Source organism: Apteryx rowi, unplaced genomic scaffold, assembly GCF_003343035.1.
Source record: "Apteryx rowi isolate R43461 unplaced genomic scaffold, aptRow1 scaffold_533, whole genome shotgun sequence".
Classification (NCBI taxonomy): Eukaryota; Metazoa; Chordata; class Aves; order Apterygiformes; family Apterygidae; genus Apteryx; species Apteryx rowi.
The window spans coordinates 357,011-376,774 of NW_020450798.1; the positions used below are offsets into that span (position 1 = coordinate 357,011).

At 34.9% G+C, this 19,764-nt stretch overlaps 1 protein-coding gene across 3 annotated transcripts in view; it reads right to left on the reverse strand.

Moving 5' to 3' along the window:
• The window catches only part of TMEM67 (transmembrane protein 67), a 35,966-nt gene that overhangs the window by 1,711 nt on the left and 14,491 nt on the right, over positions 1-19,764 (reverse strand). For 2 of the 3 annotated variants that reach the window (XM_026081035.1, XM_026081034.1), the window contains 16 exons: positions 19,577-19,700; positions 18,340-18,445; positions 16,217-16,273; positions 16,026-16,124; positions 15,427-15,525; positions 14,989-15,075; positions 14,131-14,230; positions 13,891-14,030; positions 11,732-11,872; positions 11,154-11,234; positions 9,845-9,961; positions 8,576-8,692; positions 8,390-8,494; positions 7,939-8,041; positions 5,203-5,345; positions 2,943-4,791 (listed from right to left, as the gene is read on the reverse strand). In XM_026081035.1, coding sequence (XP_025936820.1) covers positions 4,711-4,791; positions 5,203-5,345; positions 7,939-8,041; positions 8,390-8,494; positions 8,576-8,692; positions 9,845-9,961; positions 11,154-11,234; positions 11,732-11,872; positions 13,891-14,030; positions 14,131-14,230; positions 14,989-15,075; positions 15,427-15,525; positions 16,026-16,124; positions 16,217-16,273; positions 18,340-18,445; positions 19,577-19,700 — 1,700 coding nt within the window. In that variant the 3' untranslated portion in view covers positions 2,943-4,710. Of the gene's footprint in view, positions 1-2,942; positions 4,792-5,202; positions 5,346-7,938; positions 8,042-8,389; positions 8,495-8,575; positions 8,693-9,844; positions 9,962-11,153; positions 11,235-11,731; positions 11,873-13,890; positions 14,031-14,130; positions 14,231-14,988; positions 15,076-15,426; positions 15,526-16,025; positions 16,125-16,216; positions 16,274-18,339; positions 18,446-19,576; positions 19,701-19,764 lie in introns of those variants that run through there. The other variant, XR_003255932.1, reaches the window with a different exon arrangement.

Here is a 19,764-nt window from a genome sequence, read left to right on the forward strand (position 1 = left end):
ACTTTGATATTTGATACAAGTGTAAAGGTCCCCAAGCTACGAAGGTCCTACATAAATATCAGTGGCTGGTACGGACAGAGTCTAAATTATGAATGCCCTTGGTAAGGAAAAGGCAAGCAGAGCTCTGTTGCCCTACATTTCTTAGGCAGCTGGTTGCTGGCCAGCAAGTACATTGGTAGTTCAGGCCAGCCATGACATGTACTATCTTTTGTCTGCTATGGGTGGTGTAAGAGTTGCACAAGGAAGCTGGGAGTGCTGGGGTGCAGATGGTATTTAGACAACAAAGAGGGCAAAGCTGGAGGAAGGCAGGCTGCTTAGTTCTAGTACTTGAACAAAAACTTGTTTCGAGGTGTCTTGGTTTTATTCATTCTTCCCTTTAGACATGTACGGAAATCTGGACTTTATGCTTTTAAACTGATTTCTAGTGCTGTATTTGGATTTTCATTCTTCACTCCTTAGAACCTGCTGCCATCTTAATACATAAGGTGCATAATCCATTGCTACACATCTTGGTAAATTGCCCCACAAAGGCATTCTTCCCCCAGCCTTCTGGCCAGTCAGACCACACCTTCCCCAACTTGCCCAGAGAAGCGGGACAATGTGGATAGGCAGTAATTTCCCCTGGCACAAAGCTGTGCTGCTCAGCTTCGCTTGTAGGAAGTCAGGGCCAGGATCTGCACTTTGACTATGGCTGGTGAGAGGAAGTACAGGGCTATGGCAAACACCAGGTGGAGGTACTGGCTTGAGGAATGACAGAAGAGAGAGGGAGAGAGGGACACAGGATTAGTGTTTTTAAAAGGTGAAGAGGTACAGTAGAAAAGGCCATAATATTGTGATCCTGACTAGAGAAAAGAGATACAGTGGAAAGCAGATGTTGTTGAAGAAGACCAGTTCTGAGTTCTGAGGATAGTTACCACCACCCCAGCCTGCTCATGATTTTCATAGGAGTATAGTGCAATGCTACCCTCTGTAAGTCATCTATTTCTTATACACTTCCTTTCAGACTGAAAACAAACAAAACCCTGTCAGCTTGGATAGCATTGTCACTTTGTCCACATAAGAGCAATCTGATGGACAAGGGTGACTGGCCTTGTGCCGGTTTCGCTTCTCACCTCTCATATGATTTACCTCAATGGACACAAAAGACAGGGCAGAAGACCGCCCCTCCTTGTTAAAGTGAACACTGTAGTCAAATACAAATTAAGCTTTCCCTAGTAAATAAAATCTATGAATTTTAAATATATTCTTGAAATTACTGTATCCAGTCATTATGACTTGTTTGCACATGGGTTGTAATTATTTATGGAATTGACTATTTTGGCATCTAACCAATTAGACACTTAGCAATAAGCTCATTCGATTAGTTGTGGTTATCCAAAACTATATCCCTTTGTCCTCATACAGATTCCAATATTCCTTTCTTACGCTTTTCCTGAAAGAGCTTCTGTGGACTGCAGAACCAGAAGAAGCCTCCTGCCATACTCTGGAACGTCTCATGTTCATGGAAGGAAAAGCATGTTATAAACTTAAAGAAATTCACTTAAGTGAAAAAAACCCTTCTCCAATCCTTTAAAATTTCTTTATTGCTCAGAGAGACGAATATGGAAGAGTTTGAAATGCCATGTGATTTATTAAATTTAGAAACTTGAAGACAGGCCACATGAATGACACATTGTAACTGCATATTAATTAAAAAAGTAAAGCCATTTAGTTGGAATTACAATCACAAGAGCTACTTGTTGAACAAACCAATCAATATGAGAACAAAGCATAGTCAACCAATTTCAAGTGTTCATTAGAAAGCAAGAATGAAGAAACATTTCTATTAATTCCTGGAGTTTCTGATTCCTGTAATTACTTCCTAAACCACGTAGTGTGAACATGGTAGCTACACTAACATTTTAGATAAATGATCTGGAAAAATAAAACATAACAGAGATGTGTGTGTAGTGTGGAGAAAGAGGGGTCCAAAGGATGGAACTGTTTTGACAGGACATTTTTAGATTAATTAATCATTCACCTGTAACAAAATTTGCCTTTCAAACTGAAAGGCCATTAAAGCTTTCACATTCCCTTCTGGGCAACATGTAATTAAAGCCATATCTAAAGCCAACTCAGAGCATGATTTTAACATGGAAAGGTGTACCTGGTCAGCAAAAGCACTGGGAATACAGACTGAGGGCAGGCATGCTGTCGTGTCTCCATTGCTACTGTTAGCAGACAGGCTAAATTAAAACTGCATGGCTGTGTCTATACATGGCACAATCATATCTTCATTTTGCCTGCAGACATTCCCTGTTTTACCTAGGTCTGACTACTACTTTTTACCTATTCTGACTGAAGTAAGTCATAAATCAGAACATTCTGGAAGAGGTATGTTTGAAGTGTTGGTCTATTCTCTGAAATAATATATGACTAGGAAATCATCAGAATCAACACAGAAAAAGCTTGTGCCTGTTATCACTGAGAATGATGGGCAGTCATTATTGCTGGAAGACAACAATATGAAAAGAACTGTATTAGGTTCATTCATGGTCTACTTGCTCATTTACTACCACAGTAACTTTCTACACCTTTTTAGTCACATCAGTCCTCTTGAATAAATATGGTGACAGAAAAGATTATATTTCCTCTTGTACACCAACACTTCAGTATGATTTGCAAGATCTGGAAAGTTTAGTTTAGTTAAGTGATGCAAAGATATTGACATTGAGAAATAAATGGACATCACACAAGCATAACTTTGCCTTGCAGATGTCCTACTGCAGACCATTACTCAGATGGCTCCTTAGCTTAGTTTAAAGTTTGGCATTCGATACATCACTGACAGGCAATATGACAGAACACCTCACAACCAGTGAAGTTATACAGTCACAGTACTGAATAGAAATTCAATGTATGGCTGTTTTAGCAGATCCAGAACCTAATGGACGACTTAATTGTATGAAGACAATAACCTTCACTTTATTCATAGTGGACATTTACACTGTGTTGGAAGCTTTGTATTCAAACCTTTTTTGAGGAATAGGTTGCACCAACAAACTAAGAATTGTGCACAAGAGACAAAAGTAAAGAAAGAAAGATATGCACAGACATGCCCATACTAAACTGTGTATTAATAAATGGATGTCCTGCTCAAAATCAGCTCTTCAGTTATCTACCTTTTTGTAACATAACTGGCAGATAAAAACTCTATTAGTTTATAGTAACTATATTGGTCTAGCAAGTCACATTGTTTTTTCAACTCCAAAAGCAAATATATTAGAGCTACAGCAACCCTGAGCTTTAGGTCTACGTTACTGACAGTTTAAAATCATGATATGGTATCAACATGAGAACCCCTTCCTCTTTATGAAGCCAAGAGACACCTGAAAAACAATATTGCTTCAACTCAGATAAGCACATCTACATTTAAAATCTGCTAAGTCCAACTAATGGGGCTGAATCACGTCTTTAATCTCCACTTTGAATAAGGATGCTCGCCTGGACTTATACTTTTATGGTATTTTTGCTGGTGAAAGTCCCTTGCTGAATCATCTAAAGACAAGTAACAGTTGTAAAAACAGAAAACTGTGTTCTGGGGTGATCATTTACTGAAAAACACATAATTTTGAAAAACATTATTAAGAGGATTTTTCAGAGATACAAATGGGAGGTACACACCTTACTCTAAGATGTTTTGAACGCCATTCATAATCTCTATTAACACTTAATAAGTGGCACTTGCATTTATTAAATTGGCTAAATTCCAAACAGATAATGAAGGTAAAATGATAATATTCACTGTGTTAAATCTAAAGATAACAAAGCCAGAAAATTAGAGAGCCAGAGGATACAGGCATACAAACATACAGGCACCTGTGAAAACACTCAAAAAAGAAACATTACTTCTATTTCACTGTCTGAACCAGCGGAGAGGAATTACTGTATTTTCCTAGGCATCTCTCGTTAGATTACAGAAGATCAGTAACAGACCAAAAATATCCACCATCCTCTCCTCTGCTCTATCAGTACGCCACTCTTCTGTATTGCTGTAACACTACTGTATCGCAAACATATGGAACTTTGTCACATACAGTCCACACCCAAGAAAAACAATAAGTTAGGTAAATGCAAAGGGAAGAGATAAAAGCAGATAATACTATGCCAATAAATAAAAATAAAAATTTCAAGTTGAAGTCACTGTAAATAAGTGACCTTTAAATGGTCCTCTTGAAATACTTGCTAGTTTAATTTTTAACAAATCCTGTATGGCCTGAAACTTGAAATATGTTTGCTAAACATTATACCTCAAAAAAAGGGGGGAAAAAAAAAATTTCAGTTATTTTCAGAAATTCTAGGAGATGACAATCTCTCCTGACAACAAGTATATTCAAATTATCACCTCAAGGTGAATGGTCCATATCTTAGCAAAAGCCACTAAATAAACTTTGTCTTATTCTAATTATAACATTAGCTTTACTTCTGACTGCTTATTTTCACGTACTTTTCCTTTCAAAGGCCTACGGCTTAGTGTTCAAAAATTTAAAAATATTTTAAGTTACCCAAAAATAAAACTTAATAGTACAAAATATAAAAAGACAACAAATGTCAAAATCATTACACTATTATTGAACAGTGTACTACAATTAACCTGTAGTTCAGAGATGCTTTGCTCCTGGATACGATTTCCATGATAAGCTCCTCAAAGTATTTCATCTTCTCAGTCAATTAAATGAGAAATCTTTCATCCACCAAGGTTTTGGATGCCAAATTCTTCTGTCCAACTGTATTACGAATAAACCTAAATATCTAAGAATATTTTAGAAAAATTGTATTAAAGATAGAATGTTTAAAACACCATGTTTCAATACCTAACATAAAAATAGTAACTTCATATTATCTTTAATTCTTTGACATGTTATTTATGATTTAGGTGCTTAACTCTCTTTAGTGATTTTGAAATATTTTCCACCCTGAAATATTAGATAACTACCAGTGATTAATTTTAACTGATATTTTTGTTTTCTGTTAAAAGCTATTTGTACCCTCTTTATTCATGATATGTATAGGAATAAAACTAAAAATTGCTTTATAAGCTCTCAGTACAATCTTCTGTCACAACATACTGCTTACAGAGTTTAAGTATCTAGCTAATTATATACATTTCCATACTAACCCACATTTTTAAAATATGATTTTGTTTTTAAATTGCATATTTACCTCCTGTTGCAAATATGTGAGAATAGCTCCTAAAACAAAACTTTGGGAAGCCAGATCCACAACAGAGAAAAACAGGATATCAAAGATGAGCAGTGTTGTCTCGTTGCCATAATAGAGAACATCACTGAAAGAGTGTCTCTCATCTAAAGAAACAAAATAATTTGTTGAAAAAGGATTATTTCTGTGAAGTGCAAGTTGTGAAGTTTGTCAATCCACACTGAGAAAGCTGACAAAGAAAGGAAAGTCTGAGCAAGAAAATACCATAAAAGCCAGTTATGGCATTAAATTTAAGCAAAACCAATACTTTTTCACTCACAAAATGGCTTAATACTGAGACAACAAACACAAAAAAAGCCCACACATGCCATACACCTTTACTCACTTCAGAAATCTGAACCAGTTTGTTTAAAAAAAGGCAAAACAGATCAAAGCTCCTTGTTGTTGAATTTCTTAGCAAGTGCTAACTCTGGCCCCAATTCAACAAACTAATAAAACACATGCTTAAAGCCTTACTTAAGAGGAGTTTCAGCATTTAACATTATCTTTGCTCATTTGGTTAATAATTTCCCCAGAAAGAGACCTTTTAAGTTTAAAATACCTTTTTTGTAGCCAAACTAGTTTGGACCACTGGTTCCCTTCCTTATCAACAACCGCTCTCAAAAGAGAAAACACTTAAAGCAAGCAATTACAGAAAACAGAAATTCTCTTCCTTCTTTCTGCTTTTTCAGAAAAACATGTCTAATGCAAGTTCTACTGTTAACAGCACATTTTCACTCCAGATTTTATAGGTCTGTCATTAAATCCTGATCCACACCTAAACTTCTAAGAACTATCACAATCTAAGCCCTCAAGCAACATATTTATGTCAGTGCTGAGGGTTATGATTTTTGAAATAACGGCACTCAAAAAAGCAGATCTTTGTTGAACATTGCACGGTTGGGAGACATCATTGTTTCTATCAGTACCGTTCAACATTTAATTTTACCTCAGGTACTGCATACCTGACAACATTTATGGTCGAGTACAACAGAAGTTTGGAATAAGGTTTTGTAATTACTGGTACTGCAAGATGCACAGTTGCACACTGAGGCTGCTGAAAGTCCTAGCTATAGTTTTAGTGCAGAAACCGGTTACTTGGCAATATTCATTACTAGAGTTAGTGTTTCATAAAGATATGGGTGGAGAGCCCAAGTCTTTGATGAATTATGTGTAGTTCAGACATCTAGACTGACGCTAGTAACAGGCTATGGCCACAGCTTCTATTTAGTTGCAGTACATTTGCTGCATTCCTAACTATATTTATAGCAAGGCATGTGGTTCAAATTAGGGTTCAGCTTTTGCAAGCCTTGGTATCAGAGAGGTCAAAATAAGTTCTGCACAGCTCAGTGACTTAAACTGAGGACTGCTATTACATAAGAACAAAGACATATTTTTAAGACGTGTACTGGTCACCTGGTAATATCTATGGTTTGAATTATGATTCTGATATGATTTAGAGTTTCTGAACAGTGAGACTGGATAGCCAAGTACTTGAGGGACTCAAAATGAGGGCCTGCATCATTACGGATCACTAAATTACACTAAGTTTTTGTGCAGATGATGACTATATTTAGGGGTAGAATGGGGTTTGAGATACAGGTTAGAAAGGGTATGTTTTTGATGGATTCTGCACAGTGCAAGGGCTGAGAAACAAAGCTTGCATCAGCCTGAGTTCATAGCTTATGTTTCATTTTAGCGTGGATACTAGTCCCCAGACAGTATCTTTTAATAGGACTAAAGTTGGACTCAGGGCTTCAGAACCTTGGGAGCGGAGGGCCTAACCCTGGATGAGGATTGCTGTTATGCAAGTATCAGTCACCTGTCAGTAATTATGAGTAGATTAAGATTTTTGAAACCTCGGTGTTTCACAGCATCAATTCTCCAGGGATTCAGATTTAGGAACCTAGGTTTACGGTAGATAGATGGTCAAGAACTGTCATTAAATCTATTTTTAACATAGGTAATGGTCACTTGGAAATATTTATGGCTAGGCTTAGGGTGGGCTTGGGATTCAGGATGATGCACTGGAGAACCCAAGTGTTCGATTGCTTCTGCATAGCTCAGGGACCAGAATCAGAGCTGGTGTCATCCCTGCTCCTATTTGAATACTCACTTTTGCTGCAGGTATTGGCAATGTTTAAAATGCTTCAAAATGAAATATTCAAGAACCCCAAGTACTTGAACTTTGCCTAACTTGGTGATCAAGGATGAGCGGTGTATTAACATCAATTACTCCATGAGAACTTCCTCACTGTGATCAGTATCTTCTTCAGAAAAATCTTTCATATTTGTACTTCTAGATATCTCATAAGAAATTCAGTTCTATGCAAAAACATACTGCTAAACTATTTCAATAGTGTTGTGGGTCTTCTTTCCATTTACAGAGTGGATAATGGATCTAGATAGCTAGTCAAGAGAGCGCCACATAAACGTGCACATCTCTATGCAGTATCCTTTCAGTTGCCTGAAGGAAAAAACACTGCAGTCAAGCAACAGAAATTATAAACAGAGATAACCTAGAGATAGTATCAACCTTGAGAACATGCACCGAGGCTCTTGAATACCTCCCTCAGAAGCTGTTGTTTAATTACCTCTCCTGCTGTAAAGTCCAGTTTAGATTGTAAATCCTGGGACAGAAATCTACACAGAAACCTACACACTTATAACAGCACAAACACCAGTCACAGATCCTTTTACCATTGTAGAAAATGCTTTTCTCTATTGGTTCCATGAACTCCATGCCAAGAATTCGTTCAAGCAGCAACTTATCTTTTACAATATAATCCATTTCTTTATGAACCTATACGAAAAGAAAAGAAAATACTTCTAGTTTTAAGATTTCAAAGGAACAATATTTGTTACAAAGGTGGAGTACAGCTCCACCATTTAGACTTGTATGAATGAAAAAAAACCACTCGTCTATTCTAAGTGGATAACAAAAAAGGATTTGTTATTACAAGAGCAGGCTGCACTGCTGGACAGTACTCTTTTCTCTTCCTTGAACAAACCAGCGTTCTAGTTGCATGAAGCCTTTAGTAACAAGTCTTTAAGAACCTATGCTTAAAGAGGAATTACAGTCTTTCAGAATTACAATTTTTCAACTCTACTTATTATATTTTATTTAATATATAAATGTCAATATACATACGTGATCAATAAACGAACCAAGAAATTTGTTCATGGTGTTGTATGCCTTTGTGTTTTGTTCAAAAGTATTTGCAGATGAGTCCAAAAGCCTAGCAGGACCACGTTTCTGAAACATAACATGACCAGGATTTCAGTGGAAAAATACATACTTTAAATAACATTTACAGAATACAAGTATCTCGCTTACCCTTGTTAGGGTTTCATGAATCTTGTCATACTGCAGTCTCATTTTTCTTGAAATGGAAATCTGAAATGTCTGGACATCTGTGTTTGGTAACAAACCTCTCTGACTACACAGATTCTCCTATAATTGTAAATTAACATTATTAATATCATTCATATATAGATCAGAAAAGTCAAAAGTTTTTCATCTCTCTTTCATGTACATAGACTGCTTCATATCTTTAAATATTTGAATCCACTGCACTCTTATAGCAAGATTTTCTTAGGACATGAAACCCTGATCCCTGCTGTCACAAAGTCATACTCCTCTTTTCACTTATGTTCAGTTCATTACATTCTAAAATATCTTTTGACATTCATTCTCAGGCCATTTCTTTTGTATTTGTAATTTATTCTGTATTTTTTCTGCTTTGTCTTATGCTTTGAATTTCTGACTTTTTCCACAACTTTCTCAAAACTTACTTAATAAATCTCAAAAACCCAATAAAATACAAAACTCAGTATTTCCATTCAAAAAACATGCTTTTTCCTAAATTACATTGAAATAAAAAATTAGGAAAAAATTGTAGGAACAAGCAATCAATTCAAAAATATTATTTACAATATTCCTTTGCAATTCAATGTTTGAGATTCAATTTTCACATGCTTATGTTTTTACTGGTCAGATATCATTAAATTATTGATATCCTTTATCCAGGATACTTTCCTCTTACCTGTCCCTACAAGGATGCAAGATATCATGACGTTTAGTGCAGGCTGCTCCAATATTGTATTAAACATTATGCTTACCTAATCTTGCAGCAAATATATAAGGTACAACGAACTAGAAAAACTGTTATTCAAATGGATGTCTATAAAGCATAGTTATGTCACCAGAGGTGTACATATGGAATAAAAGAATTTATTGGAAAAGTAGATGTTTTGTAAGGGTTTTTCCCTTTATGAAAGCCTCTTAGTATGCATCTCTTTGAATGTGGCCATGAGCCTAAGAAAGGCTTCAGTATCCAAAAGACGGTATATATACAAGAGAAAAAACATATCAGAAGAACAGGAATTTTACATCTATGAGATCACAAGAAGAGATAGTGAGGAAGAAGAGAGGAGGAGAACTAATTTCAAGAAGAGTTAATAAGTCATTTATTTACAGACCAACGGCTGGTGTTTTTTTAAAAATGATAACTCAGGGTGCAACACAATGCACAAGCGCGGACACATAATGCAAAGTTTTTTATGAATAATTAGAACAGGTGTAAATTTTACTACTTTTACTTACTGCTTCTCTCTTTAGGTTCATACTCATTTCTTCCATATTGGTATCTGCATGTCCATGCACAGAGCGACCATGGATATAATAACCAAAGCAGCTGTGTGACAAGAGAAACACTGAAATCTAGAAGAGGTGGGAGAAGAGAATACTACTTTACTTAAAACAGTATCTTTTTATTTTTGAACTTTTGAATCCACAGTGGAGATAAACAAGATCAGCCATACAACAAATACAAAGTAGGCAGATATCAAAATACACACGACAGAAAAACATTTACTAGCTCTTTCACGTATTAGTTAAATCTATGTTTAACTAGAGACACACGCCAGTTTCAGGTTTAGTTCATCAACTGTAAGAATCACTATTAATTCTACAGTGCCAAAAAATTAAAACACATTTTAAGCAAAGATACTAGCTTTTATTTGGATTTAAAAGTTACTTCTGTGATGCATAATACACATGCACGATTTCAGCTGAGCTCCTAGGAGATTGTACGTAACAGAATTTCACTCAGTACGATACAATGCTTCTGTATCACACAATATACAAAATTAACTCTCTATTACAACCCATGCACTACACTGGTTTCAGCCAATGAAACCTAGAAGCTTCATGGAGAAGGAAGAACCAAGGCTGAAAAGGCTGATTAAAAGGAGTTAATACCTATAGTTTTAAAAGTTCTGGCCAAATGAGCTCATTCAATCTGCTCTGACTGCATTCTTTTGTTAACCTAGAATTCTTGTAGCACAAAGCTTTGAGACCCATATTTAAACTAGAGACAGGGAAGTAGTTCAGATGTAAGTGAAAGTGCAGGAGAAAGGTGATAACTATCCAGGATGGACAACCACCAAGTTGAGGGGTTGAGGGACAACTAGAAGCTAGGAGCAGAAACTGAATGTAAATATATTAATTAAAACCAAAACAGTTGTGTCTAGAAGACAAAAGCACTAAAATGCAAATCAGTAGAAAGAATGGCAGTAAATAGTTCCATGGCTCATTTCTGTCGTAATCTGGCACTTTTTAGTTCTGTATGAGCATATGTAACTAATATGCCTTCAAATAACAACCTAAAATCACACATCTAAAAGGACATATTGATATCTATGACTCTAGAATTTTTTTCCAATTAAAGTCAAACTGAAATCTTCTTGTAGATTGCACCAATAAAGTGAGCCAAAAAAGTACTGACTTTGGGTATTAGCTAGCAAGTTCTGGTTAAATTAAACAAATAAATATTATTTACTATTCTTAAAACCATCTTATATACTATCCTATTCAAAATGCCATCACAGAAGTTAGACCAAGAAATACTTACATTGCTCATGCAACACAAATCAATAAACTGTGTTATCTTATCTTCAACAAATCTTTCATAAAACACGGCAAAAAATATAATCTGAAATAAACCAATCACATTTTATTTTATTAGTTCACCAGACTTGACTTTATTTTCTGAATTATAAAGCAGTTAACTTCAAAGTTTAACAGCCACAAATTACAGACTTTAGTAGTGGCCGTCTCTGCACTGGCCCCCAGAAACGGGATTAACATCCTTCCTTTATGAAGTAAAATTCTAGCAATTACCTGTTTTTCATTTTGAACTTGGAGTTGTTTCAAAGGTGTTTAAAGCAAAAGAAAGTAGTTGCATAAATTCTTCTCCTTGACGGGATTGAAGATAGTGACTATAAGGTAAGATCTTTCATAGCTTAGAAGATTCATTTTGAGTTGTAATGTGTCACCACACTAGCTAGAAGTTAAAAGCTAGAAGTCTAGAACTAGCAAAGCAGTTAAGAATAAACTTAATGCTATGTTGAGTAGTGTGGGTGGCCTATTCTGGCTTCAGAGCACCAGCCCTGCAAAGATACTTCAGCATATCACGTGTCAGTTACATACCTGTAAGAATGCAATGGCTAGCCAGAGTGCAGTGGACACACCAAATCTCAAAATACGGCTGGAAGGAGCTACGTAACTCTCACTGCTTCTTGTAAGGCTAGAAGAAGAATCCATTAAAGCCAGGTTTGAAAATCCCACCACCTGAAGAGATATGAAGTTCAGTTTAAAAACATGGGGGCAATGAATAGAATTACTTATGACTCTGTTGTTTCCATCATAACAAAAAGTAAAAAGAAAAATTCAGGAAAAATACAGCTGAGAAGAGTAGCATGTTTGTTATAATAGAGTCCAATTGTGTGATCCAGTGTTATTATTTAGAAACATAATTAAGAACATATATTGTATGTATGTATGTTGATACAGAAACACATGTACAAAGGCAAAACTCAGGACAAGTCCACACTGATTTTTATTAATAAATGCTGTAAGACTCTACAGATAGACTGCCAAATTTAGGCTTTCTGTTCTGTATCTTCCTGGGCTAAAACAATTTTTTGATTTTTCAAATGTAAGAAACTGAGTTTTTTGCTTTTATCAAACAGAAATCTATTTTCCTCTACTGTCTGTACAGCTGAAATTATTTTAAACAAACTGTCTAAAAAAATTCATAAAGAAAAATGATAAGAGAAAAATTAGGTCTTGAAACATTGATCCTAAGACATGAAAATGTTGAGAAAATCATTCAGAACTGAAGCCAAAATAGAAATATATTGAAAACCTTAGCTTTGCTGCCAAAGTACCATCTTAACTACCCATACAATAAAATCTGCAGTGGTGACCAGGGCCAACCAGAGGCTGTTTTAGTGCTAGATATACGGCCTGACAGGAGGAAAAGTCCTTCTTCTACACTTTCCAGCYTCCTCCAACTCATACTTTTCCAGGCTTGTTTTCTACCACTTTACATCCTGTCACCATAACTAAGGAAGACTGAACAGTCACTTTATCAATATTGGTAACTGGAGAAGTCAATTTTGTGCAATACGAAAGTTTTCCCTCAGTATCCAGCAGCTAAATGCCATGTGTGCCTGGTTCGTCATCCTCCTGGGAAACAGCATTCCAATATGACAATGAGGATGTGAAGATGACCTGGGGTTTTGCACATGCTGTTTTGAGCCTACTGAGGTATCTTCCATGACTTCTTCCACTATCAGTAGAAAGAAAGGGACTTTTCCAGATGGAAATTCATGGCAGCAATTATAGAGCAAGATATGAATCACTCTCTAAAGGAGTCTCCCTGCACTAACTAGTAACAGGAGCCTATGAAGATTAATCTCAGGAGACTAGTTAGCTTTGGGAATACCTGCTCTTTTTTCTCTCCATTCCTTCCCCCTATCACAGCACCTAAACTGGTCCTGACTTGTATCTACCAATAGGAAAAAAATGAAGTAGTTAATGAGAAGAAGTTTCTTATTGCATTTAACTAATAGAAAAATAGGACATTTAAAAACAGAAATATTAAAATGAATAGAAGTATCGAAAAATATAATAAACCTCACATAAACAACTATAAGCTACACACTTCAAGAGTACATACCAAAGTAAAAGCACTTACCAAACAGTACAGAAGAAACAAACCAAAATATTTTCTAAAAGCTAAAGTACAATGACTCATATGCCCTTCAGCAATAACCGAGGGCATACTGCCTTATGCTATGACATCAAGAGCAGAACTGGCAGATTTCATTTCCTGCTTTATAAAAGGTCACTCTAACAAATTAGCAGGAAAGAAGTTCCAGTTCAAATAAATATAAATGCTGTAGACTGTGGCAGAAGGGAGCCAGTAGGCAAATAAAGAATTGAGTGTGTACACAAATTTATCAGTTTCTTAAGCAATTCAGAGTAACTCATTAGCTTAAGAAAAAAAAGAAAAATAAAACAAAACCAAAAAAGGTGTCCAAGGTAATTAAAGGCTGTTTTTTTAAGTCTTTTCATAATGAAATATTGCAATAACATATAAATACACAGATATAGATAGATATAGAATTAGATATAAATAAAATGAACCATATCAAAACACTAACTTATTCTACAAAGTTACATTTTTTCAAATGAACTTGAAGGTCCTCCTATTACCATAAAGACTGGAAGAATTAAAAAACAGACTCTTATGTTACACTATGGTTGTGAATTATAACAAATAACAACAACAACAACAATACCTCCAAAAAAAAAAGAACTGCAAGCACTTGAAAGAGGGGATTTATCTTTCTCACTGTCTGAATTTCATTCCATTCATTGGCTATAAAATATGTTCTCCATATGCTCACAGGTGCAACGGCACTTTTTATAACACCTTCACCTAAAAAGAATAAAAACAATTAAGCTCTGAAATTTAATACCTGAGAGTAATATCAGAATTTAATCAAGTTGTGTATACAAACAAGTTTAGCTTGAGTTACCTTCGACTGCTTTAAGGACTTTCCCCTTAGGTCTTTCCCAGTCAATAAAGAAAATATCTACAGTAAGATGTGAAACCAATTTATGCAAAAATTGCAGAGCCTAAGGAAAAAAATGAAGTATCACTCAAGTAAGCAATATTATATAGACAGTCATTGCAAGCACATGTTCTTCATTAAATATAGCAAAAAATACATTTGACTAGACCTGACAGTGCAACTTTTTAATTTAATTTTGATATACTGTTTTTTTTTTAAATTAAAAGCTTGGGATAATTGTAAGTAATAACAGAGCTCATGAATGACACCATAATCAGTCAGCACTGCGATTATGTCCAGAATTATCAAGAAAATATAGCAAAGTAATCAATTCCAGCAATTTGAGTAAGGATCTTCCCACAACAGTTTAATCTGTATTATTAAATCCAAATCAATATACTACCCCAAATTAATGAAATACTTCCATATCCCACAGAGAGAGAACACTGACCTCTAAATTCTACAAATATATTTGAACATAACTATTTTAGTCTGTGTTACCCTTCTTTTTGGTCAGGAACTGACAGTAACACTTCTTTTCTTGATATGATGTTATTTTACTTGTGTTTATTTACATTTTTATCCTTAAAAGAATAATTTTCTAAAGATTATCTTCCTTAGACATTTGTTTCTTTACAAAAAACCTTCATTAAAACTACTTCCATGGAAAAATGACTTAGTTCTTAAAAATAAAGTTAAAATAATTGTTTACCTCTATACACTAATAACATCCACTGTATGAGATGTTTTAAAAACAAATCTAATGAAAATATAAAGAAGCATGTGTAAAATGTCTTGAATGCCCAAAGAAAAAACATTTACCTTTAGACTAAAAGCACATCCTACGTATGTAACAAAATCTTCTTCTTGAGATGGAAGTGGTAAAAAGACAGAGACAAACTGCTGAGCCTATAATTGAGAAGCTATATTGAAACAGCATAGAAGGCATATGTAATAACATATTAATTGCTTAAGAGTGAACATCTTTTGCAGAAAATGATCCACATTTTATGTGTAATTTTTCAAATTTGTAAAATATTTTAACTGACTACTAAGCAAACTGCAAGCACAAGGAAATCTAAGGAAAGGAAAAAGCTGAAAATTTAAACACACAGAACATCATGTATAACTTGCCTCAACAGTCTGACCAGAAAGGCAAAAAAAAAAAAAAAAAAAAGACAAAAGAAAATGAATTTTTGTTTTAAAATTTATGCATTATTAATAAGTATTCATAATAACAAAATCTGGAAAAAAACTTACTTTGAAGAACACAAGCCAATAAATCCCTGTGCCCACCGTGATGATAAAGAAAACATTGGCAAGGTCTCCAGCATAAAACAGTAAGAACTTCAAGACTGTCTGCAATTATAAAAGAACACTGTACAAATCTGTAAAACTAGTTAACTAAGGTATACAGTACATTCATATAAAATGTTACGCAGCTCACATGACAGTAAACTCTATTACTGAAAATCAGCCCCAACAGAATTTTTCTCCTATGTTCATATATTTATGATATATTTAATATCTGAAACTCCTATTAGCTGGTCTTCGTTCAAAGTAGAATTAATCTGAAAACTAATAAGACTACTCAACTGATCAGATTTGCTCTGTTTATAAATACCTGTATTTGTGCCTTTTAGCAAAACTACTTCCTAAATGACAACATCAGAAGCCAAAAAAAGCAAAAAACCTATTTCCTCAAGTGATCCTAACTCCATAGCTCCATGCAGCTAGATTTAAACAACTATAAACTATTTCAGTTACCATAAGAAACAGAATAGTTACACCACATGATAGCAAAGGTCTCCTTAAAGATAGGAAAACATGTCCCCATTTAGGTCACCAGCTATTTATACCTGCAAGTCAATTACAGAGCTTCCTGTACGCCTCTTCCAGCCTGCAGTCTTGAGAAGGGACCATAAAACTGCGAGTCCACCCAACACACCCAATGCGATCTGAAGAGAATGAAAAATTCTTTGCAGATATTTTTAAAGAGACAAAATATAAGCAAATCATAATATCAACAAATTAAAGGATAATTACTTACATCAGTCTGAATCTGAGCCTCTGACTGATTCTTCTCATAACTGACCGAGAAGGAAACCTGATTATTAAAATATGAAAAGTAAATATGTATAGAAATTCTGAAATGCTACAACGATTATAGTCAGTGGTGTTTTACTACTTTTTAGCTGGTGCCAATGCCCATCCAGGACTACTCTAGAGGTGCAGTGCACATCCTCTTCCAGTGTACGTGTCCTGACCTGATGTGCTGCAGTGCCAGACTTGATGCTGGCATGTGCTCTGCCCCGCTTAATGGAGGAGACAACTGAAACCCAGACGATTTTCCCAAGGATAATGCTGGAGACGGACCTCTGCCCCGCCCAAGTTAGGAGCTGCACCTGATTATAATCCTTACAATTGTGCAGACTTTGCTTCAAAAAGGTCTTATCAAGTGTTTGATTCCTTCCCTTTTAACAGTGTTGATTAAGAGTAACTTCAAGTAAATATAATTACACTAATATGCAAAATTAAAAAGGAGCTCCTACATAGCTCAGGCAGCAATTTTTTTCCAGCATGAATGAAATAAACTTTGTTAAACTACATCAAAATTGTTCTCTCTAGCTTAAATATCTGTCTAACCTAAGACATAATTTGACTTTGTCTAAAAGAGTTATACAAGGAATAGAAATCTTTGCCTTGGTTTTACAACATTTTGGCCCGAGTCTTTGTCACTGCAAGGCTAAAGTTAACAAAGTATTACGAAGAATAGAATTTGTAATTCAGTTTAAACAAACAAACAAAAAGAATCCCCATGGTAATGGACAGTGCCTTGGTTTCCAGAAACATTTGTTCCTGTCATAGCTAATGCTATCGCCTTATTTAGATTTGAGACTAAATATGATCAATTATCATAAGCCAAGAGTTTGTAGAACTTGTAATGAAATTTAATGTCTTTTTGCTTTTAAGAGGGCCTTGCATCAAATTTGTTAAATGCATGAAAGATGCATCCAAAATTGACAACACCTAAGTAGATCAGACCTACATCTAGGGGGGAAATCATACAATAGCACAAAGTAGAGAAACTGAAAACAATTGTTCTTGCCATCTCCATTTGACTGAATTATTTTCTAAAACCAGACCTGTTTCTGTGATTAAATAACGGTATTATTTAAACAGGGAAGAAATGTCTCACTCTAATTTTTCTACCCTTCTCATTCCCAGTCTACTATTCCCTTTCATGCAACTAATAGCCAGTGAATAGGAATGCTTCTAGCATCAGAAATTTCTAGCTAGATGTCTGTCAGTATTGGAAGCCTGAACCATTGAAGAAGGTTGATAAGCAGAAAATGTTAATATTAACAGTCTGTGCACATTTATTTATAGCAGAATGATTACTATATTAAAGTCAACATTTTCAATTTTTTAAAGCAGTATGAGCTACTAGGCAAGCAAGGCATAGGAACTGGCCTCTTGGATATTCCCTCCTGGGCTGCTGCCTATTATGGTGGGCAGAAGGGGAAGAAGGAAGCAATACCTCTTTTGCATCTTTCACAGCAGAACTCTGTGGCTTTAAGAAAAGGAAGATCCCCAAGCTGGTCTCTAATCCCTGTGGCTACAGATTTTGGATTATTTTACTTTAAAATTTAGGAGATCTACTGCAAATAATGAAGCACAGCAGAGAGAACACCAAAGGATGTTCTAGATTTATTGCAAAAATCTTAACTTAAACCACAAGTGACCTGAAATGTCTGTGTCATAACCATCACCTGTTAATGCACAACATTAAGAAAAGTATTCCATTTTGTGCTTAAATTGCTGCTGCTTTCAGTTCACTGCATAAAGAGTATTTTTTTTCTGGTTATTTTCTGTGCATACATTTTTTAATTTGCACTCTGGCCTAATATACCATTACACAACTGATTATAAAATTCTAGGTATTTTACTTTAAGAAGGACTCAAATAAGATAAATTAAAAAAATACTTTGAACAGCTTTGTTTTAAAAGCTTTAAGTTTTAGTGAAAATTCGCAACTTCTAAACTGCATAGAACTAGAAACTGCTTATTTCATTTCACATTCAAAAAAACCCATTCACTTTACAGGAATTCTGACAGAACTAAAAGCACCATGAACAATTCTGTTCAATTAAAATAGCACGAAGAACTCACCATAACACTCTGGGTGTCAGGGTTTTGGATAAGCACATCTGTGTAAGCAATAGTAATTAGAGGTGGGTAGATGGTTCCTCTCTGAGTAGGGGATGCCAGACGAATACTGCAGAAATACAAACAGAATATTATTTTTAACCCAGAAAATGGATGATCTGCTTGGAAAGCACTGATCGAAACTTGTACTAATAGGAAAATACTAAACAAACAAAACAACCTTATCAAAAAAATGTGAGTTACAAACCCAATGACATTGCAATTCATATTTCAAAAGCAACTGGACTATAAAAGGCATATATACAAATATATAAAACCTGTGGAGAATTGTTAATTTGTAAGAAAATATCTTAAATCAATCTTTAACTATAATTCACATTACAGTAGCTGCAACTGAAGTTAATTCCAAAAGGTGATTTTTCTCAAAATTTTACAGAATTACCTTTTATATATGTATTTTGAATCTCTGGCATTATTCTTTTTTCAAGGGGTTCTCCTAGCATACCTGAACRATCCTGATTTTTTGAAATAATGTAATATGAACAAATAGAGCTAGTACATTAAATGGATCTTAAAGATGATTGTCTATATGGCCCAGTAGTCCTTGCTACTCATAACTAATAAATTGTGAAGAAGTGCAGTAAGTACAAGAGAGATCTCAATTTTGTTTAGACAGTCATCTCAGAGAAAGACATTACATTAAGAAGGAAAAAAGGTTCTTCCAAAACATGTTCTACCTGAGATAAAGAAGCAATAATGACCCTAAGAGGTAGTCTCACAACTGCAGTTAAATGACTACAAGTCTACTCTGGATTGCATGAGAGTATTTATAAGCAACAGCTTGTAAAAATACTGCAAAAGAAGAATATGGAGTATGAAACAACATCCCCACAGAGTCAGCAACAAACACATTGGAAAAGAGTTCTCAGGTCTTAGAAGCCACCTGCTTTCAAGAGGTGACTGGATGCCTGCTAACTTTTATGCACACATAGTCTAATCCAACTTGAAAGGGAAGCAATCACAGTAATTTTAATCTCCTCAGATCAGTGTTATGTATTCTCACTTAATCATCAAAACAACCTACTCTTGCTATTTCTATGTATGCAATGGAAAAAACAGCAAAGAATGTATTAGAAACAGCACAATAACACAACTTTCCTTTAAGAGGCAATAAAATACAGATTGCACAAGACTGGCTTTATTTTATCTGTATCATAATATACAGTATGCATTTATTCACCTTATTGTTATTTTGCTAGCAATTCGAATTATTCTTGGTAGTTTTCCCAAGTCATTCTCTTTTCCACTTAGTGCATCCACCAAAAAAAATCGACGCGTCAAAAGCCAGTTGTTCATATTGCTGCCTTTGAAAAAATATGAGAGAGTCATGCAATATTTAAAAAACCTGTAATTCAGTGACAAAAAGAA